At 36.3% G+C, this 18,854-nt stretch overlaps 2 protein-coding genes across 10 annotated transcripts in view; one reads left to right on the top strand and one right to left on the bottom strand.

Moving 5' to 3' along the window:
• Positions 1 to 814, bottom strand: part of DDX60 (DExD/H-box helicase 60) — a 54,450-nt gene extending 53,636 nt beyond the window's left edge. For 2 of the 6 annotated variants that reach the window (XM_085319852.1, XM_085319854.1), the window contains exons 1-2: positions 598 to 811; positions 259 to 352 (exon numbers count right to left, since the gene is read on the bottom strand). The gene's annotated coding sequence lies outside the window, so the exon portion shown is untranslated. Of the gene's footprint in view, positions 1 to 258; positions 353 to 597 lie in introns of all 6 variants that reach the window. The other 4 variants (XM_085319853.1, XM_085319855.1, XM_085319858.1 and 1 more) reach the window with 3 other exon arrangements.
• A 3,781-nt stretch (positions 815 to 4,595) lies between these two features.
• PALLD (palladin, cytoskeletal associated protein) overlaps positions 4,596 to 18,854 on the top strand; it is a 211,623-nt gene continuing 197,364 nt past the window's right edge. The window contains exons 1-3 of one of the 4 annotated variants that reach the window (XM_085319864.1): positions 4,596 to 4,732; positions 7,530 to 7,575; positions 7,736 to 8,791. In XM_085319864.1, coding sequence (XP_085175990.1) covers positions 7,737 to 8,791 — 1,055 coding nt within the window. In that variant the 5' untranslated portion in view covers positions 4,596 to 4,732; positions 7,530 to 7,575; position 7,736. Of the gene's footprint in view, positions 4,733 to 7,529; positions 7,576 to 7,735; positions 8,792 to 18,854 lie in introns of those variants that run through there. The other 3 variants (XM_085319862.1, XM_085319861.1, XM_085319863.1) reach the window with 3 other exon arrangements.

Below are 18,854 nucleotides of genomic sequence, written 5' to 3'. Positions count from 1 at the left end.
TATTAAACACTGCACTCAGCAATTACTAGAAGTAAAATATGCCTATCTGCTCAAACCTCCTCGCACCCCCTCTCATATCCCTCTCATATCCCTGTGAGTTGACAGATGTACAAAGCCAGGGTAATTATTTAATATTGCCTTAAATGTCTTGAGTAGGTCGAATTAATTAAAATTGTAGCATCAAAATGGGGTAGGGAAAATTCTAGGGAGTCTAAGATCTGCTGAGGCAAACACAATCTGAAGCGCAAAACTTCTTACCTCACACATGCTCCTACCGAAAAATATTTGGGAAATCCCTACACAGGAAGCCGACTTAGTTTTTCAGATGTTCCCTGGCCATTTTGTAGCCGTGCTGGGGGGAGGAACGGGGAGGAAAAGAAAAAAGAGTTTTGAGGTCAGGAAGGCGCAGGCGGGAAGCGCCCGGAGCCCCAGGAAGCTGCCGGCGGCGGGCGGGGCAGCCGTTAGCCCCGACGTGCGCGCGAGCTCAGCAGCCGTTAGGCCCTTCGGCACGCGGACCAACGGCCGCCCAACGGCTGCGGCCGGGGCTCCGTGGCGCCACAACACCCTCCCAGCCGCCACGGCTGCCCCCTCCCTTACCTGAGGGGCTGGTGCGCGCCTCCCGCCTCCTCGTCCGAGGCAGCCGTGCCGGCCATGAGCCGGCAGCAGGCGCCCTCTTCGACGGGCCCTCACGGGGAGGGAGAGGGGCGGCTGCCGCCCCTCGCCTTGCCTTCCGCCATCAGCGCCTAGTGTTGGAACACTGAACCCGTGACTGGCAAGGCTGAAGCAGGCCAAAGGCAAGCTTGTAACTGCGGCGGGGACACCTTCAGCCCAAGTACAGGCAGCTCCCTGGCATTTGTTGGCAAGGAGCACAGCTCCGTGTTTCTGCCCCGTGAGGCCGTGCTGTGCCTGGCAGCCCCTGATGCAAAAGCATATTAATCATTCCACACAGGGGCTCAGATTCCTCACAGAATTCCTTTGAGTTTTCAGGGGATGTTGAAGGTGCTTTCCAGGAGGTAACAATTTGTCCATCAGTTCAGTTTTTGACTATCTAGTGTCAAGATTAAAAAAGAGGGCATCTTGAGAGAGAATAATGACTGCTCTTGTAGCTAAGAGATAAGGCGAATTACAGGTTTCTCTGTGTGGTGTACATTGTCTCAGCAAGACTTTCAAATACAGTAGATCTTAGATGGAGAAGCTTCATCCCTGCCCAGTTTAAGAAATGGTGTTCTTTGCAAGTTACTATCTTTCCGTTTTATGGTTGACTTTCCTACTCTAAACTCTGCTAATTCTGGAACATTTTGATGTTTTTAAGTTTACTGAATTGTTACTACCTATAGCCTTTCAGTCACTTCGATGGTAAGAGATCCTGCAAAAGGCTGCTGTGAGTTGTTACTACTATTTTTTTTTAAAACAGGTTTCATGTTACTTTAACAACTGTTATATTTCTTCTGGGCTAGCTACCAATACCACTGCTAGCAGAAGAGAAGTCGTATGAGCATGTGAGTTGCACTCCTGCAGAGTCTCTAGAAACTTGGGAAAACCAAGTTGTTTGAATACCATTGACACTATTTGGCTATTTCACTATTTTTGACACCTTCATATACATACGACAGTGTCTTTGTAGGTATTTGTAGTACTGTCTTCTAACCAAGCTATAGAAAGGACAGATTAGTTCTAACTATGTAACAAATTTACAAATATACTTAAAGGCAAAATTGAATATGTTTGTATTATTGAGGGAAGTGGCATCAAACTATGGCAAGGCATGACCCATTGCACTTAAACATAGGTGACCAGAATCTTTTTGAACTATCAGAGATGGTATGGTTTAAATAGAGGGACCGAAGGAAAAAAAATATGTATTGCTCAGAATCATCGGAGGATTCTGTGGGCAATGAAGGGGTTTTTTTCTGCCTCTCCTCCTTAAAGTAGGAGCAGCCTTTAAAGCAAAGTTATTATTTGAAGCCTACGCACTGAATTTGGTTCTTGGAAAGCGGATTTATAGTTTGTGACCTGAGGTTTTAAATGTCTTAAGGCTGACTAGTATTAGAAACTATTAATGTAGTTTCAGCTATGTCCCACCAAATCTGGCAATAGTGGAAAGTATGTGTCTCTGGAGTTCTGTTCGTCACTTGAATTTGCTGCAATACTGCATAGGAATGGAGCAATATGTAATATCCTTTATCCTCTTTGCATTACTTATTATTAATTTATGTGTAAATGTAAAATTATTACATCATTGCATACTATTGCACGTACTTATCTTTCAAAATGTGTCATTGTTCCAAAATATTAGTCTGCTGGCATTTGCTGATAGTGTTTTGTTATTGTCTACTGCTTTAGTAAAGGAGCATGCACATTACATTTTCAGTAAAACTGAAAGGTCTCGATCAGAAATTAAGTCTCTGAAAGATTTGGCATAGACCTAAGAATATAAGCATTCCCTAAATCTTCATACAAAGACGTTGTACAAATCTGGTAAATGGCTTAATACAGCTATATAAAACTTTACCTTAATAAGGTTGTGAGATATGACCAGTATTTTGTTAACACTTAAAGCTACTAGGAATAAAATGCACTCCCATCTTCCACTTTCTGGGCAAGTACTTCTGCCTCTACACTGTAAAAAAAAAGTAATAAAAATAAATATATTTTACAAAAAGTAAAATTATCTGATGTACACAAAATCAACAGTGCAACTTTATTCATAAAAGCTCTGTTCCTTTAAAAATGATCTCTAAGTGTCCCCAGGCAGCTATATTTTCTTCCCAGAAATGACAATGTAAACATATAATTCCAAGAACTAGGAATTCATTCACCCCCCTCCCTGCAGGAAATGCTGAAGATAGCCCAAGGCAGTTCATATGCCAGTTATTTTTGGCTCTCGTTCCAAGGTGCCTAGCTCTCATGCATTTAGTGGAGAGACTAGGTGCCCAACACAGGGTCTGGATACCATTTGGAGGGGTGACTGCTTAGAAATTACACATATGGTAGTTAACTGGTAGATGATAGACTCCTTTATTGTATAGTTTTAACCTGGAATTTTTAAAATTAGGATTCTGTTCCTATTTGACGTGCTGAACTTACTGTAAAATGACCTGTAATAAAATCCTTTCTATTAATTTCATAATAACAGGGTAAGAATCCCAAGGCATGAGAGTGGGAACAGTGTGCATTGTGAAGTTAGATAATATTATCAGTAATTGAACAGTGAATCTGTTGAAACTCTGATTAGGGGACAGTCATTGCCTACATGAAGATGCAAAGAAAGATAATGTGTGATACCAACACTTGGTATCCTGTGAAGGTGGGCTGGGCGCATAGGGAACCATAGGTCACTCGTGCCCTTTTATCGCAACAGTGGGTCCGCTGCACTTTGGTTGTCATCAGGGAGCAAGCCTTAATAATAAAGGAAGGGCAATGTCTAGAATACCTTGAACTAAGAAGAGCAAACCCACAGAAAGAATTTAGATAAGCAGACAGTCATAACGGACTAGCGGAAGGGACAAAAATCTATAGTATCCTCTTGGAGCTACCACTTCTCCTATTTACTCTAGAGAATTTAACTTCTTCAAATAGGCTGGTATCCAGCAAAAACAATTCTACTCACACATTCCTTCTATTTCTGGAAATTGTGTGATGAAGTCTATAGATTAAACCAGCAGTCTTCATGTTTATTTCTTCCTTTTACTGAGTATCAAAGGAAATGATGTACCTAAAAAGACACAGGTGTGCTTTCTGAAAGAAAATTTCTCTTTCCTGAGGCAAAACTCTCACAGGAGTCCTTGGTGAGGTGAAAGTACTTCCTTAATAAGGAGAGCAGAGGAAAATTAATTGCAGTTACTAATTATAGTGTATAGGGCCATGGAAACCAGCAAGTGCATTTTCTGCGTTCTTTATAAAACGTACATGTTTTTCACAGTGATGTGTATGTGTGATTGCTAAGCATGCTTATTTTCTGATGGTAAGATTACCTCATTCAAGAGGTTAAAAATGAATGATTAAATTTATTTATACAGTGTAGTGTGATTACAGATATATAATTATCTTCCATTAAATTATGCACAAAATTGTATTCTTTATGCTAATAAATTTAAAAAAGCTTTTTCTTTTCTTAGAAGATTAAGGTACACATGAAAGCTATCAGTTTTAAACTATTTTTAGTAGAGAAAGCTAATTCTCTTTTTTATTGTCATAAGAATAATTTTGTCAAGAAATAGGTTAAGGCAAAATGTCAAGTAAAGAAGTTGTTTCTTCCATAATTAAGTCTCATATTATGTTTTCTGTTCCTTGTGGAGATAGGCACTTTGATAATAAGTAAAATTCACATTTTAATATTCCAGTATATTTTAAAGCAGTTTGAAATACTGTGCTAAATGCAACAAAAAGGAATCATTTAAATGATTAAGTTCTTTGAATTTCTGAGTCCAAAGTGCACAGAACTTTGTGTCACTTCCAGGCCTAATGTTACTTCTCCTGGAATTCCAGATAGTAGCAGTCGGCTGAAACATGAGTTCAGTTACCAAATATAGATGAGTAGGGTAAGAATTATAGTCACAGAGGACAGATGTAACTCATAGGCAACCATCTTCTCGATGCTTACTGAGGACCAAGCAATCTTTAGTGAATAGCTGGAACAGCTTTAAGCTTTCTTAGAAAAATAAGGAAGGAAGCAGCTTAACCTGCCATTAATAATATTTGAGATTCTTCATGCTGGCCTATTCATTATAAGGTCTGTTCTATCTTTTCTGCTAAAATTAATTTAATATACTTGGGGGAATAATTTTGTGGAACTTCAAAAACCAGGGGAAAGTGAGTACCTTTGTGTTTTAAAAATCTTATTAGATACATTTCTTTCTTCGTATTGCTTCTTAGAACAGGTTGGCTTTAGGTTGTTACTTTTTAGGCAACATTTTTTCTTTACTCACCTTCCCCTAGATCAGGATGCTTATACTTTCTTGAAATGAATCCTTTGATTTTCTATTGCTTCCCATATTTTGTTATTAATCTCTTGGATGTCTTAATTTGATGAATTATTCAAATGCTTTTTAAGATGATTGTAACTATAACCCAGTACATTTTGAACTATTTACCATATTGTTTATTAGAACATCTGTATTATTTTGTGAATATTAAAATATTTTTGATATTTTATTTACTTATAATTTTTATGTATAAAAATTGCACTACATAAATAGTTTATACATAATATAATAATACTGGAGTAAAGCTAAATACTTATCTGCATGCAATACTGTATTTTATGTTTGTGTCTTTAAATGATATAGTATATGGCTTTGCACATTACCTAATGAGTAATGATGATGAAACCTGTTATAAATATGCTGTAGTCTAATGCAGAGAAGCCAGAAATAGCATTAGATATGTCTTGTGTTCTTATATGCTACTTGATAGGGTTAGAGATATTTTACCTCTACTTCACTGTAATTACAAGTTGCTCTAAGAGAATAGTGCTTTTATATGTTACAATGTGACTGAAAAAAAAAAGTCTTTATACTATAAGCTTCCATTCAGATATCTAAAGCTGGACATGCAATCAATTTTTAGGCACCAGACCTATCTCACTGAGAGAGCTGATCAGCACTGGAAGTTGCCAGTAATCAGCACATGTTTAAACCCATTCAATTTGTCTAAGCACCCAGCTATAGACTGATTTGCCTAAATTAAGACACTGGACTTTGAAAATTACAGCATACTTAGCCATTATCTTTTTCTCTATTGAGGGACAAAATAGCATAAAACTCAGCATTAGGAAAAATGTTCATTCATAATGTATTTGTTTTAATCATCCTGTCACGATGGATGGTAATAGGTCAAATTGTCCTTTAACCCAGAACACACTGAAACAGCAGAAGAGCACAAGGTAGAAATCAACAAAGTTTTTCTGAATATAGAATATAGCACTTTGAGAAGTGAACAAGCTAGGAACCAATATGAATCAGATTGGAATAAAGGTATCAATTGAAGCACTAATATTTACAACAGATTTATCTAAATAATGAACTAGCATCTTTGTTTATTTGAATATAAGTTTTGAAAAATAACTAACATTCTGAAGATAGAAACTCTCTAAGTTTAACCCTTTTTTTCCCTGGCATTCATCCAGTTCATAGCCTAACAGCTGAGCCTCTAGACCAACTGTTTGCTTGGCTTCTCAGATTCATTCTCTAAAGCTGTTCTGTGATAGTCAGTTCTACTGTATATACTTTTTAAGATTTTGTTGACAATGCATTGGCTTGGTTGCTAGATTTGTTGCCCTGTAAACACAGATAAAAGGAAATAAATATGTAATCATAGCAAAGCCTAAGCCTATCAGTGTATTCTATAAAAATGTTTCGTATCCTAGAGCATTTTGGTTTCCTTATACTTCTCTTTCTCTTATATTTCTCTGTGATGCGTTGTGATCTGTTGGCAAGGCGTATAAAGATATCAAGAAATGCATATGCTATGCCAAAAATTCAACTCATTTATCTGTCAGTTGATGGCTACAAGCTGGGTAAGCCCCAGTGAAGTGACTGAAGTTAATTGGAACTTGCACAAACTGATGTAAAATACGTCTGAGTGCAGCTCGTAAATGTTAAGCCATCTATCACTGAAGAAATATTTTGGAATATTAAGTGAAAAATATATTGTTTTTAAAAATCTCCTTGTGCAGAATGAATCTCGTAGAAGTTATTGTAATAACTGAATAACTTAATAATATTGTAATATTGTAATATATATTTGCCAAGGATAATTGAAAACATTGATGTTCAACTTTAAATAAATGCTTTACAGCAGCAGCAGTTACTTTTAAGACCACAAGACAGGATGGACTTTCAGACATCCTTGGGACAAGAGAGCTTTCCCTGATGTCTTGTTTCTTGCTGGCTTTACAGCAGCAGAGAACTCGCATCCTCATTTTAAAATTAAGTGAAGAGAAGCTGGAGGACACACGTATGCTTCTGGACCTTATGATAGTGGTACAAATTTGCATTGTACACTCAGGTGGTGCAGGATGATACATACATCATGAAATCTATTTCTTCCATGTTGTACATTTAGCACATGGTAGTTTGATATTCTACTCATCAGTGTTTAGAAGAATGCTACTAAATCATATTTAAAGGTAACAAAAAAAGTTAAAAACATGAACATAAAAACCAAAATATTGTGAAATACATTGTCAACATTTATCAGAAAGGATAACTTGGGAATTTTAGTTTGAACATCCTTGGCACTTAAGAAGCATGTTGATTCTCATAACGGTTTCAACTAGCACGGTATTTTCCTCTTAGAATTCAGTAGTTTAGTATCTAATAATCTGGAAAGCAATGCTAGAGAGAGAAATGTAAATATATTCTCCAAATCGTTATAAGCCTAAAACACAGAAAAAGCAAAGTAATAGCAGAGATGTGAAGTAATAAATCACTCAGATCAGTCAAGCAGAACTGAGCTTGTGCTAGCCAGAGAAAGGATGTCTTTCTAGGTCTAAATGATGCACACTAAGAGTTCTCATTTCCACCCAGATGACTTGCAGCTCTGACCCTTTCTAAATGGAAACCAAAGTTCACAGTAAGTATTCCATACACTGCTAGGCCTCTGCTCATCTCCCTGTTTTGTGTCCAGTTTATGAGAATTGAGACATAATATTTATTTATTATATTTATTTATATAATATTTATTTATATAATATTTATTGACAAGTTTAAAGAATTGTATTTGTGTCTTCCAGCATGCAAGACAGAAGCTGTGGCCAGGCATTACCTCTTTCTTTAATGCGAAAGGAGGCTTACTGTGCAGAGAGAGGCACCAGTGAGGGATACCCTGAAAATTTGTCAGAAACTTCTTCCTCACATGACTTTTTCTGTGGTTCCCTATCAGACGTACAGGATGGGGAAGTTTCAAATGAACTCTCTGCCTTCCTCACCCAGGAGGAGATATGCAAGAGCCTTGACATAGCTTGGAAAGCCATTGCCAGTTCTGTGAAGGAAGATCAGAATGCAGCACCAGAATTCACTCATTATTTCAACACCCCTCTCTCTAGACCATCAGAAAATGCTTGTTTCAGGGAGACCAAACTGCACAAGCAAGATGCTTTACGGAGGCCTCAAGCAAGTGGTCTGACTTCATCTGCTGCAGCTCACGTTCTCCCAGAAAATCAAAAGGAGTTGTCCACTTCACCTCAAACAACAGCTGGTTTTGTTACAGTCTCCAGGAAGCAAGCAAGCACCTCACCTTTACTAACTGCTAGTCCCAGCTTTATTCGAAGTCTGAAACATTCAGAGAGATCTGGTCCAAGTGTGTTGAAGACAAGCCCAAAATCCAAATCAGCATCCCAGGGAGAAGCTCCTTTCAGGAACAAGCTGTGTGACAAAGCTGCCACATTCATTGAGGAACTGTCATCTATATTTAGAGAAGCAGCAAAGGCAAGAGGCCGAAGTCCTGATGGAGACTCTTCTTCTCCAGACAGTGGATACCTGTCTCCTAAGAAGAAACAATCAACTATGATAAGTACCTCAGTGAACCAGGATTTTGACACACTATCTCAGCAGACTGAGCCTGAGGCAAAATTACCTGGAGCTCATCTCAATGCAGAACAACACTTTTCTGAAAAGAAAAGCATCACTCAGCAGAGTGAAACAGTCCTTTGCCAACCTTTCATCAACATAGGCAAGAATCAGTCTTCAGCACCTCGATTCACTCAGAAGCTCCGCAGCCAGGAAGTTGCTGAAGGAACCAAAGTATTGTTGGAGTGCAGAGTTTCTGGCAACCCAGACCCTGATGTCAGGTAAGCGCATGCCTTTCAACAAACCTCACAGACACTAGATCTCATCATATTCTGATTGTCAAAGATACCTAAGGAAAGATACCTCAGTGGGCCTGATTAGAGGTACAGTATAGAAGCATTTTGGTAGTTGGTCTTGTAAGAACTGTAGGTCAAGCAGTAGTTAAAAAACACATGGACTAACAGACTCTGACCTTTTCAGTTCTCTACAACATTCCATTGGTTTCTGCTTAGGAAATGAAGTCCTGCTTGATTCAAGGGCCATGCTGCAGAAACAGAAATGACTCTAACAGTATTTTATGTGACTGATACCTCATTAATCTAAGGGAACAGTTTACCTCTGAAGAGCATGCATCAGACTTAGATTTGCTTAGATTTGGTTTTTGCTGTCAATTAATTAGAATGTCTCTCCAAGCACATATCAATGGAATTTGGCATCTATACCAAGTTATAACAACATTTTCTAAATCTAGGCAGATATCCTCTTGTGTAGGGCATTTCCAGAAGACATAAAGATGTCTGTGTTTCAGAACTTCTCTTTTGATATTTTGTAGTGAAAATTACGTACATATGATTCTGATTATAAAACATTGCTAAAGTTTTTTTTTTAGGTTAACAAGTGTTTAAACAGTTACAAAAAATGTGTTTGCAGTACCAGTGAAGGTTGAACTCATACTAATTTCCACTACCTACCTTTCTTGCTAAAACTAGTAGAAGTTAAGGTTAACCAGCACTGCACACACAGTATTTATGCTTCACAGATCTGAACTTTAATGCTAATATGATTGCTTGAAATGCCCAGAGGTAAACTATACCTCTAGTTTTAATATTTTCTCAGAACTTATTCTTGTTTAAGGTCAACTAAGTGTATCTGATATCCTTGAGAGAAATCTTCCTCCACAAATTACTATTTGGACAGTAAAGAATTTGTAGTTCCCTGTTGAGAACTTTTTGTAAAGGTTCTTTAGTCTGAAGACTAAATAACTATTCAAAAGTTTTCAGCTTTTACTGAAATGAATGTGACAGTTGCTTTCCTATAACACTTGAATTTCTTCATGTCTTCTGTTGTAAAATCTTTTAACATTCGGAAGTTACTACTGTTTTGTATTAAGTTGTCCTGATTGCTTGCTGATACAGTCACTTGTATAATAAGCCTTGCGGCTATGCAAGCCTACGAATTCATATCCATCACTAAACAGTGTCTTCATATGCACCATAACTGAACTCATGCTTTGAGATCAGCCTTTAAAAAAGGGCACAGAAAGAATAAACAGAGCTATGAGTTTGCAAAGATTAGATCTTTGTCAACAAGATTAAAAGAGCACAGCTTTTTTGAAAAATCGTTTTATGTGTTTTCATTCCAAAGCAATAAAGAAACAGAAGAATGTAGCAAATATCTCAAAAGACTCATGTTGGTGATTGTTGAACATTATTGCCTTTACCCTTATCTGAATTTCTAATGAAAATGCATCCAGACAAGCTAAATATTGAGCAACTGAAATTTTTACAGAGTCAGAAGATCATTTGTAGAGGCTTAAGTGTGTTCAGTTGTTTTTGTCTACAAAACAGAAGAAGTTGTATCTCAACACCTTGGTTATGTGCTCAAGCTTAGCTTCTCCTCGACAGTGAGGCCAGTTGAGTTCCTAAGCCAAGACAGGCCTTGCATCTGAATACTCTAAATAATGGAATTTCATTGTGAGAGTTGCAGTCAGGAAGCTTTATGCCCCCAAAATGGGAACATAATCACCTGTACTGTGACTCCCATCAAGCAGTATGACAGCCATGTCAGTTCACTAATGGTTGTTTTGGTATTCTATTTTTTAATATTTGCTGAAAAAAATCACAAGAAAAGGATTCAGCTTTGTCCCGCTGTAACTGTTAGGTCATAGCAATGCTTTTAAATGGAAATTTGTTAGAGACATGGACCATTAGTCATCTGTGTGTCTTTCAATAGCCTATTTGAAAGTCGTTTGAATTTGATTTTCAAAGTTGTATTTTGAACTTACACGCTAGTCTAACATGCAAGCATACGCTATAGTGATAGTTAGTTAAGATGCTAGTTCTCATTCCATATATGGTCTTTCCGTTTCATGCGTGAATTAAATTTCTCATTTAATATGCAGATCTATCTAGAATTTGACATTTGAGAGTATCCTAAAAAGCAAAACATTGATCTTTGACTTAAACACATATCAAACCAAGTTTTTTGAGATACTTAAGACTACTTACATGCTTAAGCACTTTACTAGATCAGTTTCTGTACTTTAAATCTTCATATTGCATTAGTCATCAGTCTTTGAGGAAAGTAGGACAGCAGCAAAGATAGAGAAAAAGAATGGAGAAAGTGATTTGAACCAGGCAGTTAATATCACTGAGCCTTCAGAGCAACAGATCAGTGAATTTCATTATGAATCTGCATCAGGTTTATCTTTTAGAATTCATGAAAAAAAATCATAAAGCTTAGCTTAATATGGCGTGAGCTATAAAGTGCTTTTTTTCTGCATAGCAATAGAATCCACAACTCTTTTATTAAACTAAATCGAAAAGTGATGTTAATTTGTTCTTCAGCCATCCTTGCTAGACTTGATATGCATGTGGAGATATCCAGTGACTTACATATGCAAAGCTACAACAGCCTATTTATGATTGACAGTGGTTTTACATGGAACCACTTTTGAAAGTTTTTGTAAATATTGTCTATATTGGCATTAAAAAGTGGCAAAAATCTTAAAACACTAACTTCAGATAATGACAGAAAGCAATTTTAGAATCCAATCTTAGAAGCAGCAACTTGATTAATATATTAAAGCGTTTTCCAAAACAAGGGCCCCTGATAGGGCAACTATGACAAATAGGTGTTTTTACAAGGAGGAGCTACTGTGAATACTGTCGAGGGAAAGAGATAAATGGAAACATTCTCCATAAAATAGAAAGATCCATTTCAAGAAGAGGAACAGAAAATGAAAAAGTATATACTGCACTGCGGTTTTATTTATTCTTACAACCCTGGCATAGTTCTGGATGCAAAATACTTCCAGTTGTTCATTCTCTTTCAAACCTCCATGAAGCAGGCAAGGGGAACGAGTGTAGAAAAAGCCATACAATTACAAAAACCAGAAGATCTTCCTTTCTGTGCTTTCTCGCCCAGATTTTTTTCCCCCCCCCGACTTTCCAGCCTGCCAGTACATTGTCAAAATTTGTGATACTGGCACAGGCTATTAACTGTCAGTAATTACTTTGTTGCTGTTGGGTTGGATAATATATTGTTACTGATATTCTTGAGTTGTAAAAATAATAGTAGCAATAGGTAAGGAAAAAAAATTACTATGGTAAGATCTTTTCATCTTTAGCTTAACCAAGCCATCCTAAACTATCTGCAGTCATTGGAGAGAAGTGCATCTATCAAGAGCTATTTATTTCACCTTGTTGGCACATTGACAACAGAAGGAAACTGAGGGGACTACTTTTGATTAAACAATTATTACGTGGTTATAATAGGTGAGATTAATCCCACCCATTCGTGCGTCTGTTTGCCAACAGACAATGCGGGGAAATAGAGTTACTTTGCCAACTCGTATCCATAGGTAATGCAACTAGAAGACAAACTACAGAATTGTTTTTAGTTACAGGTAAGAATTCAGTATGCTGCATATTGCCCCAAAGGACATTAGTTTTCCTAGGATTTGACTTTGAAAACAGCCATACTTCTGTAACATGAACTGCAAGCTTTCTTATGAAAGTTATCCCTAAGAAAACAAGAAGCAAAAGATTTAATATAGAGTACTATTCATTAAATCATTAATAAGACTATTGATGTACTGAGAATCAAACTGTAGACAATACTGCTTTAACTAAAATGAAAACACAATATGTTACAAAAACTTTGTGTTGGCTTGAATGTTTTTACAATCATCAGTCAATTATGCCTTAATACATACTTCAGTTCACTGAGTTATAAAATGTGTTTTGTGGTCTTGATCTTAAAATAGGCAGCATGTTGGCGTGAAGCATTTCTAAGAATTACAAAATTACTATTAAGCATGTCCATGATAAGAGTCTATAGTGAATAGACATTTACTTTCATAATAAGGTAAAAAACCTCACTCATGCTCTCACACTCAAATAGCCCACCTATATTTTTTGCTGCTGGTACAAGTACCATTCTGTTCAAAACAGATCAAAAAGCATTAATTTCTGTTATGAAATACAGACTGCATAGATGAGTTTGGTAACACCAACAAGGTTGCAGTGTTGATACCAGCAAAGATACACTGTTGTAATGCTTCAGCATCTTGTTGCTGTTATTTTACCTAGCAGAGCAAAGAGGCATCAGCCTTTATTTCTGTGGTAGGGCTGTGGAAATACACAAAAACATTAACTGCAGTAGAAAGTTACGTACAAGCTGTGGAGCTTACATTTTTCATAAGTTTTTTCATCATTTTTGTGCTCATTTCAGAGGCTACTAATATCATGAGGTGTACAGAAATTCTAGAGAAAAAGCCCTTTCATATTCTACAAACATTAAGAGATACTGAGCTTTTCTGAACTTTAAGTGTTGCACAAATCATTAAACAAGCAGATAAATCTTAATCACTGAGCAGAATGAATCATGGTAAACACTACTGAGATAGAAGTACATGATTTTAAAATCAAGCGTATTTTTAAGAATGTCAGTTAATTTGTAGCTCTTGATTTATTTCAATTTTTGGAACTCATAATCGTGCTATATTAATAGCTGAGCTGTAGCAAACATTCTTAATGCCAACTTCTGTTTCTTGCAAAGCTCACTCAGTTTCATGCACTTTTCCAGTCCACCTTCAAATTTCTTTTATTTAATAATTAATAATTCTATATCTGACAACTCAAACATTTGTGGAAAAAACCTTAAGATACATTAGTTACTAACAGAAAGTTAAATCACACTTCTTAAGTTCCCACTAAAATTATATTTTCCCTTTGATTTCCATTTCTTCGTGGATCTTAGAGAGAGAAGAAACATGGCAGCTGTACCTCAATAACAATTAGTTTTTGAAGTCAATAAAATTCTACCCTGTGGCCCATCCTGTAATCATGCTCACTTGGCTGAAGAGGTCACTCGGAGACAGCATGGGCAGAGCTCTCACGGTCCAGATTTCTTTCCAGGGCTGAGCACCACAAGGGGGCACTATAAAGCCCCTTAGATACTGAATGCTTGTGAACAAATCATAGAACAAAAGGTAAGATGTGTGCCGTTATTTAGGAGACCACCTGACTACAAAAGTCTAGAGCAAATATTTGAATCAAGTTTGGGGCAAACTCCAAACTCCTATCCCTAAATCTTGGGAAAAAGAACATATACAGACAGCTGTTTTAAAAAATGGATTCTATAATTATATTGCAGCGTTAACATTGGCTAGGAGCTTCTAAACAGTTGTACATTATCACATATGCAGGTCATTTCCCCTCTTTCTGGGGCTGCAGAAGAGTTTTATCCTGAATATCCTGTAAAGAGCTAATATACTACAGTGAACAAAAGACAAGTTTTTTTAAACTAGTAACATGTTGTTGCAGAAAGTATGAAAAATACTTACTGTTTGTGCCACTTTCTGGAACAATCCTGTACATTTGGGTTTTATACAAGTTTTAAACAAAAATAAACAAAAAAAAATAAACAAAAAAAAGCCAGACCCAGTGATACAATACTAGTTGTCCATTTGCTGCATTTAGGGAACAAAGAGAATCTAATTTTTCTGAATTGATGTGCTTGAACAGCTGTTTGAATTTCTGATTTGCAGTACTTTTGAAAAAAATTTTTAGCATAATCACATGAATTAGATTCTGATTCTTCCTAGAAAAGTTTGTTTCAATAACATAGCCACTGCAAAGAATATTTTTAGAACTCTCTTCCTGTGGTGTGATAAAGACAGAACAAGCAGGATTTTCATTTTGTATCTCAGCTGGGAAGACAATAACCAGAAACCATAGTTCCTAAAGCAATATGATAGTTTAATGGTGATTGTGATAGTTTAATTGTGGCAAGAAAGAAAATCAGTAAGTTGTTGTTTTTCCTAGCACCCAACGAGTTGTCCAAACTAGTATTGGTATTTAACGTATCACAGTTTATTCTGGATCCCAGTAATCTTTATAATTGGCTTTCTTCCCTTTTCATGGTGTTTTTTTTTTGAGCTAATCTTTGCAAATTCCTTGACCTATTTCAGATCTGAGCTAGAATCCCCCATTAACTTACTACTCTTCTTATAAGACTAACATTCTACAATCTTGCTATGCTTTATAAGCAACAAAATCTTCAAGTGCAGTACAGGGACATGGATTACGTTTGAAGATTATGTGACCAGGAAGGCTTCTTCATTTTTGAGTTTGAATGTTCATAGGTATATTTGATACCGAAAGTAAGAACTGTTTGTTGTCACTAAGTAGTGTGGTCTAAGTGACAAAACTTGATTCAAAGTAATGCTCTACAAGAGTTGAGCAAATAAACTTAGAAGTTGCAAGTTAAATTTCATTTGAAGTTAACACTCAGGTAAGAAAACAATCAGCTATGTTTCAAGAACCATTATATTTCCTCAAAATTTAAAGCTTAAATTACTAGTAAGAAGTTAGGTATCAAATCACCAAATTTGGACACTGATCAGAACCATTTTAACATCACCAAGCAACCTAGATTCCTAGCTCGGATCCTCAGATTTCTTTTGAAGAAGTTCTAAAGCATATAAAATATAAATTGAAACATAAGTTTGCTGTGTTGTTCTTGTAACTATTATACATAAGTAGCTGTTGTTCAGAAGTACTTCAGTATTGCAGTGATCAAAGTACTCAAGTTAGCTTTGAACTAGCTAAAGTAGTTATTAGCTGGGAGTGTACTTAGAGCTCCTCAGTATTTCTTTCACTACTTGAATATTATTTCTGAGATCTGCTCTGAGTTGAAAGCTGTGATTATAATACTTACAGATATCCACCCAGATTGTGTAGCACAACAGCTATTGATACTTTTTCATACAAAATATATTTTCTTCCTTTTTTTTAACAGGGAAGTGACAAAAAAACACAAACAAACACTCTGTACCTAGTCCACAGCAAGAACAGGACTTCTCTCTTTCAAAAAATCTTACTTACTCTTGTTTTCTCTAAAGTGCTGTATAGCTAAGTTTTATTCTAACAGCTAACTGAAATTCTTACCTAGAAACATTACGTGCCTGTAACTAAGAATTGTAAATAGACAACACAAAAACAACATACAACACTTAAGTTTATAACAAAACCTTAATACCTAAAACTTCATAAAGCCTACCCAGTTTTAGGACCCTTAAGAAGCTTTGAAGTATAAAACACTGTCTGCAGCAGTCTTGTAATAATAAAGGGCCTGACCACCTAGTACTCTATAACCATGCACAGCTGTGCAGAACATTGAACCTCAGTTAAGGAGTACTTAATGCAATTCTACACAGCTGGGTGCAAATTCAGCAGTACAGGACAACAGTGACTCAACTATCTAGACAACAGTTGGTAGACCTTTCTAAAGTTTTGGGAGTGTAAAGGATTCATATATGTAATTTCTGCTTCTATTAATAGTCTATACTTCAGGTAAGGAAACTGTAGGTTAGAGGTGGCATTTTGTTTCTTAAGATCTCTTGTGTGAATTTTGTAAGTGAGAGAAAAGTAGATAAAGGTGTTCTAGTTTTATAATAGTAAGCCTTCAATACTTTTTGTTTTTAAGCATAAGTAGCTGCGTATACCTGTGTTAATGTATAGCCCTGAAGCACATTTGACAACACTAGGTGCCATTAGTTAAAAAAAGATCTGTTTTCTGGGCCTGTTCCGTATGTTTTTCAAGCTCTACTGTCTAATGGTTGTCTTCAGAATAGTTACTTTTACCTTTGTAAAATCTAAGAAATTCTGGTTCAGATCCTGCTTTTCAAACACTTTCAGATATCTGATGTTAACTTAAATATATACTTAAGTTATTCAGGATGGAAACTTTGAAAAGCCATTTCATGAGTAAGTTGTTTGAAGTATTCATTAATTCCCTTCTTATTTGTTAACCCAAAACTGATGAAAGGTCCGAGAACAAAACTCACTGAGGAATGAGATGTCTAATGTGTCTTACAACAAAATCAACTAGACCATAAGTATTGCGGCTACAGTGATAGCAGAAATACTTTGTAAAAGATTAAAAGGGATAGTATGTGCTGTGTGTGGTAGGAGAGGGCTCTTGTGACTAGAAAATCATTAACAGCCACAAGTATTGTTTTTCTCACTGTAACAATCAAATATTTTACTGAGTCTTAATATGATTCACACAAATTATTTCCAATGCATGTGCACATTTCAAAGTTAATGAAGCTCTCTAGTTTTTAAGAAAGGATAGAAGTAGGTAACAACTCTGTAGCTGAAACAGAAGTACTACTTTATTCCTGAAACAGTACTGACTGTGCAAATGCTTATTTCTAAATTCTTGCAATTTCTGTTATTAAGGAGAATAATTGTCATTTAAACCTGTCAAAATTTATTACCATTAGTGTAATCATTGCAAAGGGGTTTTTTTTGTTGTTTGTATGTTTGTTTTTCTCTAAACACTTCACGTGTTTCTCTAGCAGCCCTAGAAATCTTAGAGCTTCATCAGAGGCCTGTCTGCTTTAGTGAGTCTCTTAATCAGGTATTGATAATTTTAGGATGAATTGACACTTTTCATTTTAACTGAAAGGCACATACAAGGAGTTTTAACAACCTTTAAGCATAGCAATTATATCTTGTTTGGCTTTTTCCTTTGCTCTGTTGGCATACTGAATTTTCTGTTTGTACTGGAGGTGGTTTTATTTTAGTTTAATAACAAGTGCAATATTTTATAGGAAGAATAGATATAAAACAGTTCATTAAGTTATTTGTTAGTTTCTATTGCATTAGTTCACAGTGTTGTAATAATTGCTTATGAATGATTAGACTATTGTGGCAAATAATAGTGTTTAATTATGAAACCTTTTATAAACAAGAAATCTCTTCACAATATTTTGCATTTATATCTTACTGAGTTCATGGAGTTAGGAGTTAAACTACTCACAGCTGTAAACCTTATTTTTTGTATTCTCCCTGTAATCAGAATAGTTTTCTCTATGAAACTTCTTTTGCCCAAAAGCAAACATGTTTTCATACACTAATCTGCAATAGTCTTCTAATACCAGTCCTGACTAGGATCCTGCTAACCTGTGTTCTTCATAGTCTCCTCAAAAAGTGAAGAGAGAACCTTTTTTAAGAAGGGACCAAATTCTTGCACTTCAGGAGTTCTTTGAGTCAAAAAAAATTTTTTTGTAGGTTTGGATGTTCTTCTCTGTTTACAGCATAAATGATGACATGAAAGTGTAAACAATATGTGTGATACTATTGCTGAGAGCAAATAGAAAAATATTGTCAGCCATTCTGATCTGATAGTGCCTTCACTTCAGAACTCTGCTCAGCATTAATGTATTTTATTTGCATTCAAATTAAGATGTAGTTTCTAAAGTTGTGCGACTAATGTCAACAACCTCAATAGTTTTCTGTCACAAGACTATTCTTTTCCTTACTCTTCCTCATGACAATAATCTCTTTTGTTTTCTTAATGTACAGGTCAAAATAATAACCATTTTTAGTCTTGACCTTGTAAATCTTTTTCCCTTCTTCCTTTTCCCTCTATTCTCTTCTTCTATCCTTGTTTTGTTGGACCTTGTCGTTCCATTCTTATGTCTTGCACTTTGCTTGCTTGCTTTCTCTCATTTGAGATACGGCCTGTCTCTCTCCAGCTATCCCTGGAGGGTCAGTTTGCTGAGCAGAGCTGGAATGTTGTGCTGAGAGTCACCTCAGTGACTTGTGAAAATACTTCTTCACTCTATTTGTCTTAGAACTGTGCTCTGGACAAAAGGATTTTATTGGCGAAGTGAGGGATTATTCCCTAGGGTAAATGGTTAAGCCATTGCGGTGGCTGCCCATAGTAATTTGTGACCTGCAGGTTTTAGGTGGGCAACATGTACCTGTCAAATATCTTCCCCCTCCTTCCCCCCCCCACTGTCAAGTGGCTTTTAATTGCAAGAGGGGA

Source organism: Rhea americana, unplaced genomic scaffold (assembly GCF_003343005.1).
Source record: "Rhea americana isolate MKP2758 unplaced genomic scaffold, rheAme1 scaffold_60, whole genome shotgun sequence".
NCBI classification, from domain to species: Eukaryota; Metazoa; Chordata; class Aves; order Rheiformes; family Rheidae; genus Rhea; species Rhea americana.
This window is presented reverse-complemented; position numbering and strand designations above follow the sequence as displayed.